Raw genomic sequence first — 17594 nt, forward strand, 5'->3', positions numbered from 1 at the left:
TGAGTGCTTGCAGCTTAGAGACTCTTCTGGCTAAAGTGATGGCCAGGAGGAAGGCTGTCTTCCAGGAGAGAAATTTTAGCTCTGCAGAAGAAGCTGGGTCGAATGGAGGCAGGGTGAGCTTTTCCAAGACAAAGTTAAAGTCCCAAGCTGGTGTTGGTGCGCTTCTGGGGGGCTTCAAGTTGTTAGCTCCTCTGAGGAACTGCTTGATCACAGGGTGTGAAAAAAGAGGCTGCTCAGTGGGAAAATGAACGGAAATAGCAGAGGCATGAATTTTTATAGAGGAGAAAGAGACACTACTGTGCAGTAGGTCAGCTAAGTAGTCCAGGATGACAGGGATGGAGGGCTGTGCCGTATTGGCTCTCTTAGCCTGGATCCAAGTGCAGAACCTTTTCCATTTATCTGTATAAGACTTTCTGGTGCTAGGGCGTCTGGCCTCTCAGATAACATTCAGAACCTGTTTACTGAGGAAGGCAGATTGGTCAGGGGGGTCAGGTTATAAGACAAGCTGCTAAATTGAGTGTCTGCAAATGGGGGTGCATGAATTCCCCTGCCCTCTGGGTTAGGAGGTTGGGAACCTGGGAACCTGAGGAAGATTTCCTGGGGGCAGTGGGGACAGGTTGCACAGAAAGAGGTACCAGTGCTGCCTGTGCCAGTCTGGAGCTATGAGAATGGTCCTTGTTTTTTCCTCCCTTATTTTGATCAGTACGTTGGGAATGAGAGGTAGGGGAGGAAAGGCACAGACCGAGAGGTTTACCCAGGGGAAGGACAGGGCATCTACTTTCCATGCCATACAGTGATGCTCCCTGGTGCAGAATTTGTAAAGCTGATGGTTGGTGTGTGGGAGGTAAAGAGGTCAACCTCCGGGGTTCCCCATTTCTGAGTTATTAGTAAGAAGGTGTTTCTGTTGAGCTGACACTCGTGGGGGTCCAACAGTTTTCTGCTTAATTTGGTCTGCCAGGGAGTTGAGAGAGCCTGGCAGGTATTGTGCTAACAGGTGTAAATGCATGGAAGAGGCTGTGAATCAAAGGGTCATGGCAAGCCTGCACAGTGGGTATGAGTGAGTCCCTCCCTGCTTGTTGATGTATGGTGTTGTCTGTTTTGATCAGGAGAACCCCTGGAGAGAGAAGGGGTTTGAAAGCTATCCTGCTGCACCAGTCATCATCTCTTTTAGACTGATGTGCAGGGGGAGTTGTTGGGGGATCCATTGGCCCTGTATGCACCTGCCGTCCAGGTGTGCACCCCAAGCATAGTCTGATGCATCTGTGGTGAGAGTTTGGGTGGGGGTGAGTGGGGAGAAGGGCAGTCCCTTGTTGTGGGAGCAGGCTGTTGCCCACCTAAGAAATTCCTCTCAGGCAAGGACTAATAGGTAAAAGAGTTTCCAGATCTTGAGAGTGTTGACACCAAAGGCACTTTAGGTACCACTGAAGTTTCCTCATATGCAGTCTGGCATATGGAATAAGGAGTATGCAAGATGCTATGAACCCCAGGGCTTGCAAGACTTCCCTTGCAGAAAGCTGAGGCCTGGTGGCCAGTTGAGAGAAGTAAGCTGATAGGAAACTTATTTCTCTGGTGTTAGGCATGCCATCTGGGATGCTGTGTCCAGACATGCTCCCACGGAGATTATCCTTTTGGTGAGTACCTGTTTGGATTTGTTTTGTTGATTGTGTACCCTAAGGAGGTTAGTAGGTCCTTTACAAAGGCCAGGTCTTTGAGCAGCTTTTCCTGGCTGTCTGCCTGAATAAGGCAGTCGTCTAAGTAGGGATAAATTTTAATATTTCTTTGTCTGCAAAAAGCAATGGCCGGAGCCAGGCATTTTGTAAAAACTCTGGGAGCAGTAGATAAGCCAAAGAGAAATGCAGAGAACTGAAAGTGCTGAGATCCTGCCCTGAAGCGAAGATATTTTCTGCAGGACTCCCTGATGGGAATGTTTAGGTAGGCCTCTTTTAGGTCCAGGGTGACTAGCCAAGCGTCCCTGGACAGCATGGGTAGCAGCTGCTGGAGGTTGAGCATTTTTAATTTTGGGATCACCAGGAAGGTGTTCAGAATGGAGAGATCGAGGATGGGGTGCCAGATGCCCTCTTTTCTGGTTACCAGAAAAAGTCTGGAGTAGAAGCCTTGGCCTAAATGTTCTGCAGGAACATGATGTACTGCTCCCAAGGAGAGCAGGGTATGGATTTGCTTTTGAGCCTCTGCCCACTGATTTGGTGGTTAGTCTGGGAACCCTTTGGGGGTTGGAAGGGTGTGAAAGGAGAATTTGTACCCCTGAGACACAATGTTCAGAACCCATTTGTCCTTGGTAATGTTGGCCCAGGTGCTTGAATGAAAAGACAGTTTTCCTCCTAGGGGTATGTAATGGTGGGCAGAGCCGAGGTAGGGAGGGGGTGAGTCACTGTGAGGTTTTTGCCATAAGGGAGTGGCTTAGAACTCCCTGGTTTTGAAGTGGAGGCAGTCCACTGCTTAGATCTCTGCAACCCATGGCACTGCTGTCTTGTAGGTCTGTTTCCACAGGGCCTAGGTTGGCCCTGTTTACTAGGTGCAGGAAAGGACCAGTGATTGGAAGGAAAATGCCTGCTGAACCTATGGGGCTGTACCTGTAAGAAATCTTTAACAGTCTGCATAGATTTAGCTTTCTCTTCCATCTTTTTTAACACCTCTTCTGCTTTAGTACCAAATAAGTTATCTTTGTGCAAGGGTGCATCCAACAATTTTGATTTGACTTGGTCTGGCAGCGGTTGTTCCTTAAGTCATGCATGTCTTCTAATGACAGATCCACTGACTGCTGCCCTGCAAGAAGCTTCTAGGGTATCAAAACCACAGTGCAAAGTGTGTTTAGTTACTTGAGCATCAGAGTGCATAAACTGCTGTAAATCTTTAGACTCTGCCCATGCAGGAAAAGAGGTAATTTTTTGTTTAAGGAGTTCCAAGGTATGTTGCTGATATTTAAGCATATGGAGCTGACAACTGAGTGCCCCAATAGCAAGGGTAGCTGAGGTGTATACTTTTTTACCCCATCTGTCCAGTGCTCTGGAATCCCTGTCTGAGGGGGTAGGATTCTTAGCTGAAGTAGCCTTAACCCCTTTTGGGCCTTGAGTAATGACCTCAGGGTCCGCTGTTGGGTTTTTAAAGAGATATTTGTGAGAGTCATGGACTCTGTAGTACCTGTCTGGCTTTCTGGGAGCAGGAGAGAGGGTGTCAGGAGTCAAGCTGGATTCAAGGAAGACATCATCTACCACATCTAGGACTGGGGGATGGCTAAGGGCCTGTGCTGCGGAAGGTCCAGGAACTCTCTGAGTCTCTTTTTAGGCTGTGGGTAGTCTTGACTCTCCCATTTGAAATGCTCCCTTAAAGTATGCAGTGTTTCCCCAAAGGAAAACTCTTCTGGGGGAGAGGCTGAAGGAATATCTGCATCAGACTCCTCATATGTAGAGAGGGGCTGCATGTCTTCATAGACAGATGTATCAGATTCATCTGACTCTTGTTCAGACAAAACTTCTGGACACAGATCTCTTTTTATTTTTGAGGGAGTGGCTTGGCTTCCCCTAATCAGCAAGATAAGGTCCTCTGCCATTCTAAGCATTTGTGACTGAGGCAAGGGAGCAGGTGCCAAAGAACGTCTGGAAGGTGGTTTCTTAGGGGTGGTTCAACCCCTGGGCCTAAGGAACTCGGTTGGTTTGGAAAGAATGGAAGCCATGAAAAAAGGCGTTGGTTTATGTCTGGATTCGGTGCTGCGAAGGACTTCCTCGGAAGCCGGTGCCTGTACAGTGGCTCCGGACCCATCCAAGGTAGAGACGACCGCAGGATCCTTAGACTTGGAAGAGTTCTGTGGCATACTGGACTCCAAAAAGGTCTCACTAGAGGCCTGTGAATTACCTGAAGTGGGCATCAGGGGCTGCGAAAGCACCTCATTGAATTCCGGGGCGGGGGACTGACAACCAGCTTGGTGATAGCGTTGTCGGAAAGTTTAGTCCTGTGCTGTCTGTCTCTGTCTTTATCTTTACGTGTTTTCGGAAGGTCAGCTGGTGGATGGCTTACAGAAGTCATATCAGAATTCAAGGACTGTAAACATAAATATCTGGCTACAGTAAGGGCCCGACGACGAATAGTTCTGGCGTTAAACAAAGCACAGAACCGACAACGAGAGACGTCGTGGTCTGGGCCTAGACAAGTGACGCAGTAGGAATGGAAGTCCCGGTGTGGTATCTGCTTTCCACAGGCAAGACAATTATGAACTTTTTCTGACATCAGTTAGTGCAAGAAAAAAGGATCCCCAAGGAGGTACTTAACATCTGAAGACTTCAACTTCAATCCGGAAACAAAACTCAGGTAGCAGCAGACCAGCACTTGTGCGAACTGCTTCTGCTTCGGGCTCCACGGCAAGAAAGATTGATGTAATGGCATCGGCTGCCTTCCTTTATACCCCTGATGACCTGATGTCAGTCTTCAAGTGACAGCAACCGACGCAGAAATACTAAGTCTCTGGTATTCAGGCTGGCCGAGGGCTACCCCAGCAGGGATAACCCAAATGTGATGACTGCAACAGTGAAACATGAAGAACATCTGTAGATGTTTGAGTAGATCCATGTTGCAGTACTAATTCTTGGGTCTTGTCTGTCATGCACAAGCCTGTGACTGGCCAGATTTCCAGAGTCTTAACATCATCCCTAGCCAAAAGATGTCTGGACGTTGGGGTATAAGAAGGTTGTCAGTAGGCACCATCTTCAGGTCTTTCTAACCAGTGTACAAGCGGTCTGACGCCTGTGGACAGCACAACATATGTCTGGGTTAGCTAATGTAGTTCATAGGTTCATAGGCAGGTATTAGGCTATTGGCCCCAGGGCCTATATAAGCCTAGGCAAATGGTACCCTGGCTTTTGCCACACAAGAAAATTATTTTCCTGTGCCCCTGTCAAGCAGAGCCACAGAAGTGATCCCCGGGGTGAATTTCCCATCTCCCATCCAATCATCAAGATTTTTCTTGAAGAGTGCTAATGAGGAGCTTTGTTTGATATATATATAGGTAGTTTAGTAATACACAAGTAACGGGAAGAGGGGATGATGAAGGATCTATCTGTAGGAGTCTCCTCTCCCTTGCTCCCAGCAAGAGGAGAGGAAAGGAGAGGGGAGGGAAAGGAAAGGGTCAGCAGATAGAAGGGCTGGATATTGGAAGCTTGCACTGCAATACTGATCTAATTGAACATCTACAACTATGGTAAGTGTGACACACAACTGTACTATGTTCTTCATAGTCAGTGTTGCAGCACTGATTCCTGGGAGAATTCTCAAAGCTAGTAGATGCTGTTGGTCTTTTGGAAATAAGATTTTGCAGCATAGCTGTAGAAAACCTAGCTCTAGCTCTTGAAGAAATTGTATTGTTCTGTAAATGTGTACTGAGTCCTAGGTGGCAGCTTCTAGGACGGCCTGTGCAATAGCTCCTTAGAGGAAGGGAGTGCTAGCTGCCCTGTGCCTGGTGGAATGGGCTTTGACATGACCAGGAAGAGGTTTTCCATGGTGTGTGCAACAAAAACTAATGAAACTGGCTATTCATTCGGATATGGTTTGTTTGGAGATAGGTTTCTCTATTTTCCCTCTCCGAAAGTAACCAACAGTTGCTCTGTTCTACTTGGTGTTTTTGTCCTAAGTAGTATCTGATTTTTTGCATACATCCAGGGAGTGAAGGATTTGCTCCACATTTTTCTGAGGGGTTGGAAAGAAAACTGTCAGGTCAATAGCCTGGTTTAGAGAAAGTTCTGATACCACCTTAGGCATGAGCGATGAATTAGTTCTGTTACCCTATCCGTGTAAAAGACTGTGAAAAGCTCTTTGCACATAAGGGTTTGAAGCTCAAATACCCTCCCTCCAGAAGTGAATGCAATTCATAAGGTATTCTTCCAAGTGAGCATCTTTAAAGAAGCAAATGCTGCTGGTTCAAGGGGAGGCAGGGTGAGTTTTTCTAGCATGTAATTGAGATTCCAGGTAGGAACTGAGTTCCTTCTGTGTGGTCTCAAGTGAATGACCCTTTCAGAAATAGCTTTAGGTAGGAGTTAGAGTAAATGTGTGGAGGAGGGGGTAGGCAAGCTGAGATGGCAAAACAGCATGCACCTTAATGCTAGAATAAGAAAGGCCCTGGCTGAACAGATCTGAAAAGCAATGCAGGACTGAATTAATGTCTGCCTGAGGAGGGCTTGTGTTCTTGCCATGGCACCAGATGAATAATCTTTTTCTGTTTTGCTAGGTATGATTTTTTGGGGGTGGGTTTCCTTGCCTGACATTTTTGGTGTTAAAACTCAATCCTCCAGGCTGTCAGAATATGGCTAGAAAAGGATGTAATACTGAGCCCCTGACCTGGCTGAGGAGGTCTATCTCCTGTGTGAGAGGGTGGAATCTCCCTTCACTGAGGGTCAAAAGGAGGGGAAACCAGTGTCTCCTGGCCAGTAAGAGGCAATGGGAATCATGCTTGGTCTGTCTGTCTGTCCTGACCTTTATATGTATGTTGGGAATCAGGGATAAGGGTGGAAAGGCATACAGAAACAGGATGGGCCATTTCAAAGAGAATACATCTATTTTCCATGTCCATTTCTACTGGGTTCTGGGGCAGAACCTCTGAAGTTGTCTGTTGTGTTGGGATGTAAAATGATCTATTAAGGGAATTCCTCACTGTAGGGTTAAGGCCAGAAAGGTATCTCTCTTCAGTGTCCATTCTTTGGGGTCCAGAAAATCTCTGCTTAAGGAGTTTGCCAGGGTATTGTTCTGAAATGTAGGATGTTATAAAGACTCACTTTTCGGTTTTGTGCTAACAAATCTTCACAGGAAGACTGCAGGAGGGGTAGGTAAGGGCAAATACCCTCCCACCTCCCCTGACTATTTATGTCCCAAATGACTATGATGTTGTCTGTACAAATCTGTAAAGTTCCTAGTGTTAGGCTCTGTTGAAAGGCTTTTACTGCTAGGTGGACAGTTAACTTTTTTGGTTTATATGTAGATATGTAGCTTCTTCCGATCTGGGCTCCAGATGCCCTGAACCTTCATGGCACCAAGGTGAGTCTCCCCAACACTATGTTTAAGATGTCTGCAGTGATGGTCTTATCTGCCTCTGGCAGAGAAAAGTTTGTCCCTGGTTTTTATAAAATGGTATTTGTCCACCATGGCTGCTCCTTTTTTTAGGCATGGAAGAAGAGGCAGGATTTTTTCCAGAGGCTGAGAATGCTGTCCCATGAGTTTTTTTTAGCAACCACTGCAGCTTTCTCATGTGTAGCTTTATAAGGGGGATCATGAGTATGTAAGAAGTGATGTACCTCAAGATCCTGAGAAACTCTCTTGATGAGATCTGTTACTTTGGCAGCAAGCTAATCATGTAGTTTGTTAGGTAAGATATTTTTCTTGTGGAAGGAAGGCTTTTTGATGCACAGAGTCTATGAGGGATCCAAGAAAGATAATCTTTGTCTGTGGAAGAGTTTGAGACTTGTGGAGGTTTAGGGTGAGACTACCTTCTGGAATCAGTCCATGGTGATCTTTGGAATGGCTGAAGAATAAGATTTTTCCCACATTTGTCCATTGTTCTACTTTCTTTAATGCTGGGTAAGGCACTGGTGGATGGGAAAAGCCTGGATGGTTTGAATCTGTGCAAATAACTCCAGGGTCAGACGTAAGATTTCTGTACAGGTACTGGACTTTATAACAACTACCAGGCTCTTTTGGTGTTGGTGACTGAGTTACAGAAGGTGAAAGAAAAGTGTCTTACAATTTCTCTGAGGTCACCATAAAATTAAATACTTGGGTGTCTTGCTAGAGATCAACTCAGAACACAGCTAAAGATGTGTGGTAAAAAATATTAAGAAAGAATAATAAAGTGCATTAGCAAGTGGAAATGCTGAACATGGATTTGGATATTAAAACACAAGTAATTAAAATGTTCTTGGTTCCTTTAATCTTGTATGTTAGACATAAGTTTGAAAAAAATGATATGGGGAATGATAGATAAGATATTAAATAGACTGGGAAAAAATCAGGAATAAGATGGCAAAGACTGATTTTGCCTGTGGAGCAGGGTGGATTAGGACTCACATACTTTGAATCTTATTTATTGCAACTTTGACAGAATAAAGTTATTTAAGGCAACATGAAAGAATTGACCCCAGGTGGAAATGAATGCTGGAAAGGCAAAGGAGATTATCTCGGGAATCAAAATGATTTGGTTTTTAGAACCAAGCGACTTGAAATGGCGACTAAGCTCACTGATAGCTGTTTTATGAAGGTACAGTGGATATCCTAAAAAATGCAAAGCTGGATGATTGTGTTGGCTCTTACAGGAATAGAAGTAAATAAAAAAAATGATGGAGGGAACAATACAGCTGTAAAGAAGTGGAGGAAATTAGCAAGTTAGTCAAGACACTGGGAACACATTGAAATGGAAATTTGAAGAACTGTGAGGAATTCAAGGAAATATTTAGCCTGGGGAGAAAAGTGGAATTTTTCTAAGTGGGTCTTTAAGAAGAAAGACTTGAAAGAGGCTTGATAATATTCCAGAAGTAAATCCAATTTGATAGAATTACTAACTGACTCCAGAACAGAGGCAGACACTAATAAAAACTATTATGCAGATCATATAAGGCACTAGTAGGAAACTATAAATGTCACGCATACTAAATCAAGGAGAACTGGAGCAGATGGCTGGGAAGACAGTTGTCAATGTAGCAATGGGGCAACATATGAACAGAGTCTAGACACAACAGTAAGCAAGGACAGTTTGCATTTTTTGCTTAGAAGTGTCTGTATAAATATTTTATACACCAAACCGACCATCTAAGATGTATAAAGGGTGGAAAAATAGATGTTTGAGGTGCACTATAGGAAAGAAAGACAAATGGGATCATACATTTTGGGATTGTTTTGAGCTATCTGAATGGAAAAGGGATTTATTAAACTTAATAGAAAGGTTTGAGAATGTAAAGTTTGGGTTGTAAAGGATTTATTCTTATTAACTTGATATCCAAGCTTGAAGTTATACAAGCATGACCAAGGTTTGATACCTTTATTAATGATTATTTATAAGAAGGCAAAAACTAGAAAGTAGAAATCTATGGAAGTACTACTAAGGAATGAAGTAATTGAGGTGATAATGTCATCAGAAAGAGCCGATTATAGATGACTGACTAAAATGTACTAGTAATGAATAAGTAGATTAGAATACGTTAGACCAGTTTAAGAGAATTTATCAGTATATGTTAAATGTTAATGTTTTAGTTTGAAATTAAGAAATGATTGATAGAAAAGTAAATTTTAGAAATCAGCAATATAATTGTCAATATTATGAGATGAATGGTTTAATTGTAACAATGTTATGAGATGCTGTGGACCAATAGAAAAGGTTACTGCTAAACAGTTAAAAAAACAAATAAGTGTCTTCCAAGGTTTACAGTACAGGATGGATAGCAGACAGCATGGGAAGCTATGCTCCCTTCCAATTAAAATGTTGCATCATCCTTTGTAATGTGTCCTTAAAACACAGTTCCTCTTGAGCAGAGTCAGATAAGATATTTTTGGGTTCAGACTCAAGTCTTGAAGGGGAGTGCAACTGAGAAGTATAGTCCAAGGGTTCACAGTCTAGTTCAGATGAATAATCGTATTCAGAGGAAGCATCCCTCTTTCTATTTAAAAAGGAAGATTTAAAAAATTGTTGAGGTGTCAAAGAGGGCTTTTAATAGCCCCTTAGAAAAATTCTGCAATTCCTGTTGTGGACATCTGATAATGTGTAGCTGGAGACGAAAGATGTTTAGTTGTTTGATTTTCCTTTTGGGAGGTTCTAAAGAAACCAAAGAGAAGGGCCCAACTCTGGATGTACCTCCATTAAAGAACCAGGGATGTCCTCGTGTACTAGTACCTGATGAACATCGTGACTGGGTTCCCCCTTCTAGGTCTTAACAGCCGTCTGAGTTGCTAGATGGAATGTGCCAGAAGGCTGTTTAAAAGTCAACTTTCACCACTGTTGTTTCAAAGGAAATACACTCAGAAAGGTGGCTGCTCTGTTGGCTTATCAACAGCCTCAACAGAAACATCAAACTCTGACCTGGAGAAAGAAGCTGACAGAACAAAGTCTTCCTTCTGCATTTTGGTTTTCCTTTTTGGCCCTGAAGGAAAGTCCAAGGTGAGAATGTCTGACAACATAGTGGTTTCACACTAAAACCTTTAGTCTTCTATCACCAAACAGATTTTTAAAGAAAATAAGACAGCTTCTTAGGACTTTTGGAATAAAAGGCAAACAAATATAGCAGACCGTGATGTTATAATCAGGTCTTAGGCAGAAAAGATATTACTTATAAAGAATTTGCCAACCACATAAGTATTTTGCCTCTCCTAGATGACATGAACATACTCCACTAAGTCAGATATAAAAATGGAGGAAGAAGAATAGGAAAATACCCCAACAGGGAATCTGGCTTTCCCTCACAAAGGCAACTAGGTCGTTAGGTACAGCTGACAGACCAAAGTACAGATGAATTCTTACTACCTGGCACAGCACAGCAGTAAGAAAGTCTGGGAAATTCAATGCTTGTGCATCTCTTAAAGGATAACAATGGGATTCTACTATTAAATGCCCAACTTCTCTGTCCTTTTTCTCCCTATTTACAGGCTATGCTGTGAACAGACAACAATACAGCATTTAAAACATTTTAAATTGACTGTTTCTCTCCAACTAGAACAGTACCTTACTGTACTGTGGTGGTTTCACTTTCAAAAAACTTTTATCCTGCCTTGGAAAAGCTTGCTGCAGTCTTCAATTCATTGATGTCATCAAGGCCAATGAATACAGGTAGTTTTCTGGCCAATTCCCTCCCCAAACTGTCTTTCCTAAAAACCCACCCATGCTGAGATATCACAGCTCCCTGGTCATTCCCTACCCATAAAGAAAGTAAAGGCTAGAACAAGGAAACAGTACATGAGTCAAGTCTCCTGCTGTGAGCTGTCAATCACATCCGGTAACAGCTCAAATTACCCTTAGCACCATGACAGCTAGGGAAGTTAGGTGTGAAGGGGGATGAGAGATGAGTCAAAAAAGTACAATTCAGGCTTCACAAAAGACTGCAATTTAGCCATTCTAAAAAGAAGCAGCAGTAAAAAGCACTTTGAAAGTCTGTTCTGTGGCATTTGCATTGTTTGTGTTTTTTTAGTAATCACGGAATCGCATGAAATGTTACTTAAAACTAACTTACTGAAAGACAGCAGTGTATGCATGAAGAATCAATGCAGTGACAAGAACGTTAGGAAGAAAGAGGCCTGGGTGATGTAAAATTTTTTTTACAGACAAGCACTGCATTGTGGGATACCTTGAGGCAGACTAAACAATCAGGATCACTTCAAGATGCTAGTCCCCATGTAGTCACACTTAGAAATTACGTATAAAAATATTTAAGAACATGTAAATAGTCCAAGAATGGTGTTAAAATGTAGGAAACACCAAACCATGATGAAATAAATATTTTTTTTTTAGTCTGAGTGCGGCTCTCCTTCAAGTATCAACTCACAGTCCTCATGCTTAGGTCTAAGGCTAGATGTAGACAGTGCACAAGGAAGGAGCTCCTAACCATCCGCAATCTGAGAATATGTACATTATCCTTGGAAAGATACATCCCATCTGTCTTTATTACTGGAACAGTGATCTAATGATATACATCTCAAATCTTTCTATGCATTTGATTAGTTATTTCTTTCTCTATGGATAATTAAAGGGTGTAAAGGATGTATGTGTTTAATCATTGTAAGCCTCGAATGCAGACAGGCAAGACATCAGTTTATTTACATATTTTAATAAAACTGAAGTTTTAAAGTTTATGGGCACCTATTGATATGAAATACCAATTAGTTTTAGTCACCACTAAAGTGGGAAAATGTTTAACAGAAATGTACCAACTCCCCCAATTTTCATCACTCCCTTCTACTTCAAACTAATTAAAGAAAAAATATTTCCTATAACTCCTTGAACATATTCCACTACATGCACCACAAGGTACGGACAATACACACCCCTGGTTTATATACTGCTGTAAAGACTTTTCTTCACTCGCACTACCACACATCAATGATGTTTATTTTGCATTATGTTGTGTATGTACATGGAAATCCACTATAGTCAAACCCTTACCTAAGCAAGCTAAACCTAGCACCACATTACATTTCCACCCAATCTTCACCTTAACCCACCTTAGGTAAAATATTTGAAAAACAAATTTATACACCACTAGTTGATTACATCCAACAATAAAAACTGCCATCTCTCAAAAAACACAGCTTTAGTACAGGAAAAAGTACTACGACTGCAATATGGATACTTAAAAATTAAATATTCCTTAATATGAGCAAAGACTTTCTTAGAGGTGCAATTTTTATCAATCTGACCAAAGCATTTTACCTTGTAGACCATTACATCTTCATAACCCACACACTAGACCTGGGCATAAATCTGTAAGCAACACTGTGATTCAACAACTACTTCTCAAATCAGGACTTTTTAGTCAAAACTGGAACATCCAGCTCAGCCAAAGCACCCTTAAACAAAGGTGTATCACAGGATTCAATACTGACTCCTTCACTGCTTTCCATTTTTATCAACAAACTCCGCTTCAACTTACAGCAGCTTCCAAGCTTGCTCCATGCAGGTGATATGGACCTCTTCCAGTCCAGTCACGTCCTTGAAACCCTAGAACAACTACTACAAGCCTAATTCAACTTGCTATCTACCTTGATTGCAAACAGAAATCTACTCCTTACATCATTCCCTCCAATGGAGCTTTGGAAGTTTCCATTGTAACTTCCAATGGGCAGAGCCTAAGCTTTTCGATAGAATCAAATTATGTTCTCACACATTTCAAACAAATGTCCATATCTCTGGAACAATACGGGTTACTAAAGAACTGTGAATGGTAAACTACTTTTATAATGGTAGCGTTCTTTAGATTTTAGGTCTTAAACTGGATTTTTTTAAGTCACAGTAAACATAATGATTAAGTTTGTAATATTTTGTAAACAACTTAGAATATCTTAGCAATCACTCAGGTTACACACACACTGTCAGCTGCATTTTGTTCATCCAGCTGACAGCTTGCATATATGGCTAAGCAGTTCTGTTTGTGCTACCTGGTTGCCAAGATATTCAGAAAAACATGACATTTATGGCAAGATAAATAACTATTGTATAAAAACAATGAATATCTCTTTATCTCACTAGATAAGAGGTCAAATATTAATACAGTTGTGTTTACCACTGTGTAATCTTTAAGATGAAATCTTCTAATATTTTGTATGTGGCATGTTTTTGGAATTATTAATGCAAATATGAACAAGCAATAGTTGATGTCTAGAGGCATCAGTAGGATACAACTGCAGAAGTGTCACTTGGTTGTAATGACCTTAGAAGCTAAGACCTTGATGAACCTATATTTGAAACTCTAGTCCCAAATTTCAGTGTATCAAGCACTGTTTCTTTACACTTAGTTTAGAGTCATGGGAATCTCTTCCTTCTCGTCTGAAAGATATTACCTCTTACCCATTATTCTAGATTGAGTTGAAAGTCTACATTTTAAACCATTCTAAATGCAAATACAATCATTCAGGACATGCACAATAACACCTTTGTTCACCTCAGTTTCCATTATGTTCTCAGATGTAACATTCAGCTGTAAGTAGACTATTACATCGAAATATTTTATCACCTACTCTAACCTCAAATATCTAGCTTACCCATACCAACTATCCTCCTCATTCCCTTGATCATAAACTTTTTTCGTGCATAAAGTATTTCCGTAAATATGTAGTTTGCTATCTAGTGGTGCAGTAATCTGTTTTACACAACTATTTTAGTGTGCTACTGTACTGAAGCATTTTTTGTTCAAATTTATTCAACTGTAACAATCTCATTGTAAGATCTGGTATAACTATGTTTTGATAATTTCTGCATTTCCATGTATAGACTGAAATTGGTCTAATGAAATCAAGTACTTTGGTAAATGCATTTAAATAAATAAAACTCCAGCTCAGGGAAGGGGGAAAAACAATGGCCCTACAAAAGGAATAGGAAGACCTGTCGGTACTTGCATATTATCGCAACCACATTCTCGCGGTTGCGACTTTCGCATAGTGTCAAAAGTTGTTTTGAAGCTTTTCTTTTAGGAAAGATACATTAACAAAAACACAAAATAATGCTCATTTAACTGTGATTTTTATTTTTATGCAGTTAAAGACATTTACTGCATCATCTTGTTATATTTACAAATGTTTTGAATTTCAACACAAGTAGCGAAACCTTTCCTAACCGTTGCTGCTGATAGTAAGAACGTGATTCCTTATATGCACAACGATGACTAACTATTTCTTTACTAATCCGAATTTAAATCTGAAGAGTAAACAATGTAAAGTGTCAGTTGATCCCCCAACACACATACATCCACACCCAGGAACAGTTAATGATTGACCAAAGGAATGCAAAGACGAGGCCAAAATTAGTGACTAATTCTTTATTCTGATACTGCAGAAAACAGAAATTACTCTTTCTGAAAAGTAAAAGTTTAAAACTTGCACATTTCCCCTACGGGCCAAATAGCAGTTACATAGCCGGTTAAAAGAAGAGTGATGAATACAATAAAACCTGAGAACTGGCCAAGAACATTCAGAGGGAATATTCCTGATTAATCTGCCTTTGCTTCGGTTGTAATCAGCAAGCCAGGATGTGTCATGTGGGGAAGCAGAGTGGAGTTCACCGTGAAAGTGAGATATGCCAAGCAGAAGTTGAAAAATTTACATTTATTCCTCTCCCTGCCTCATAATGTGTGTGCCACAGCAGTACTTACTTGCTTACACCCCTTTCCAGCTCAATAAAACTGTTTTCCGTGACACATTATGAATTTCTCAACCGTGAGAATGTGGTTGCGATAATACGTAAGTACCGACCTGTCTATGGCAGCCACCTGCACAGTCAAGTATTGGTAGCCAAGAGCATGGATACAGTGGAAGAAGACCTGATTTTAGACCAAGAGACACACCTGGGAACTCAAGGGCAATCTCCCTGCTCATTTGTGGAGAACCTGCTTGCCCCAGCATATAATAGTTATCTGAACCCTTGGTCTAACCCCCTAAAGAAAGATTCTGACCAACCACAAGAAAATTAATTTGACAACCTCTAATTGAACTACCAACCCATGTGGGAGGAACTGGAGGTCATGATAAATGTGGTGGACTGGAGTAGATTCCTGTATTACTGGTTGGCATCTTGAGATGAACTGCCTCTCTGTGCCCTCTCCTTTGCTACTTGACCGTACATCCTGAAGAAGTCTACAAGTTTTATCTTTAACACTGGTGAGTCATGGGGCTGAAAGTCTAGCATTTATCAACAGCAACAATGTCATGACCAAGTTTCAGAAAAACAGGCAGTATATTTGCTAAGCACCTCTGATCACTGGAACGTCTGGAAGATGTATACTTTTCAGCATCCAACATGGGACTTTTCCCATGACAAACAATATGAAGATTTCCAAACTCTGAAAATGGCTACAAAAAATGGGATGTATCACACGCTCCCCTTAACCATGACAAATGGACAACCATGTATGAGCCAAACAGGGTCCACACAACCTGAAAGTGGAAGCTCAAGAGTGTAAGAAAATCCATTAGACATGGAACAAGAAGAACAGACCCAACTGTTCCAGCTACTGTAGCGGGCCACTCAAAATAACATTTGCAGAAATCAGCAAAGAGAAGTTATGTATAAGTCTATCTTCTGGCTGTTAAACAACTTTCATATTTCAATTAAATGAACATTTTGGCAAATGAAACAGAGAACAAACCAGTATCACTGAAGTGCTCTAGAAATAGAAAGAGAAATCTGCCTCTACACTATGAAGCTTGCCATTACAGAACTCCTGGTACACAACATTTTGATTACACAAAGTACTGATGCCCTGCAGATACAAAATCACAAACCAAACTCAGGTTTTTGTTGTATGTTATTGCCCTGCCCTCATTGTTTCTCTACCAGGGTAAAGCTGCAGCTTGCTTTTTTATGTCATATACTTCTGACATTATCTATCTGTTAGCTACACCTACTTTATGTTAAAGAACAGCGGCAACGACATAATCAGTCAATACACTAAGGGAAAGCCATGGAAAGTCAACATAAACAAAGTGGAAGAAGTACGTTTTGAGTCTCTGCGATCTCCCTTTTAATACACAGCAGGAGATAACGTCAATAAGGGGAAGGCCCATTATATAAGAAGATATGTGGCACAGCCAGTCCAAAGTCAAGATGTAACACCATATTTGTTATCTTAAACTTTTTCCATTCCAAAGTACAGCTCAACACTATCACTACTGTACTATGCTGTGGTACAGCGCAATGCATAAGGTTTAACCTTCTCAGCAGGAAAACTGTGTCTTGTGGGATGCCCAATTCTCCCGTAAAATGTCTGCTTTTAGCATTACAAATGTGTTCTTGAGATTAGTTCACAAGATATAGTCCTGTAAGAGAATGCCAATATACTAATACCAAAACAAAGAGGTACATCAACTTAGTCTGCATTTTAGAATAATTTTAGGATACTAGTGCTAAAATTACACAGCATGTGTGGAATACTACAGCTTGCATCAAGCATACTTTAAGTAGCAGAAATGTAACTTACGAGCATGTATATACTTTCAGAATGCCTTTGTGTTTAATGCGATTGTGGCGACAAAGACTGTGTGAAGAACTGAAAGACTTCTCACATAGTCTGCATGGATATTTCTTCATTTGCTTTTAGAAAGGAGAAAAAGAAAGTTTTAACAAATCAGCTATACCATGTCGATGAGCAGCAGCAATATATGGCATGTTTTGATATTAACAGGCTAAAATGCTTGCTTCCTAGAAGTTAACGCTACTTAAATTGTTAAACCTGAATAAATACAACAAAGAAAATATGGAGTGGGGAACAAGCACTTGGCATTGCACATTAAAGAAAGTACAGTTGTGTACACTTACCATAAATGTAGATGTTCGAGTGTATTTACTGTTGCAGTCATTACATTTGGGTAATCCTGCTGGCAGGTTGCCCTCAGCCGGTCTGAATTCCAAAGTCTTGGGTCCTGCGTCGGATGCTGTCGCCCCTTCCCTGATGTCAGGTCGTCAGGGGTATAAAAGAAGCAGCCAACACCATTTTCTTCAGTTTTTCTTGCAGCAGATGTCAGGTGCCCCCAAAAAGGGTAGCCAAACTTTATATATATATATATATATATTCAGAAATACACCAATATAAATTTTACCTTCATCTATAAGCAAATACACCACATAGGTAGTATAAATCAGAGAAGGAAAGATAAGATCCAAAAGAAAAAAGTGGGAAGGCGGGTGGGTAACCTGGAATGCAACAGTGAATACACTCGTACATCTACATTTATGGTAAGTGTACACAACAGTACTATGTTCTTCGTGTTTCACTGTTGCAGTCATTACATTTGGGTAGAGTCCCAAAGCTATGGTTGGGAGGCTGGAGCTACACAGCAGTATGAGGCCCTGCAGAACTGCAGTGGCAAAGCCTGCCCTGGATTTAGAGTAGAGTGGCAGATGATAATGCTTT

General features: G+C 41.3%; 1 protein-coding gene across 2 annotated transcripts in view; it reads right to left on the reverse strand.

The window, feature by feature from the left end:
- Nucleotides 1-17594, reverse strand: part of ZNF532 (zinc finger protein 532) — a 700664-nt gene that overhangs the window by 44033 nt on the left and 639037 nt on the right. For both annotated transcript variants that reach the window (XM_044066159.1, XM_044066160.1), the window contains exon 8: nt 16662-16774. In XM_044066159.1, coding sequence (XP_043922094.1) covers nt 16662-16774 — 113 coding nt within the window. The remainder of the gene's footprint in view (nt 1-16661; nt 16775-17594) is intronic.

This window comes from Protopterus annectens, chromosome 1.part0 (genome assembly GCF_019279795.1).
Source record: "Protopterus annectens isolate FY-2018-M chromosome 1.part0, PAN1.0, whole genome shotgun sequence".
NCBI classification, from domain to species: domain Eukaryota; kingdom Metazoa; phylum Chordata; order Ceratodontiformes; family Protopteridae; genus Protopterus; species Protopterus annectens.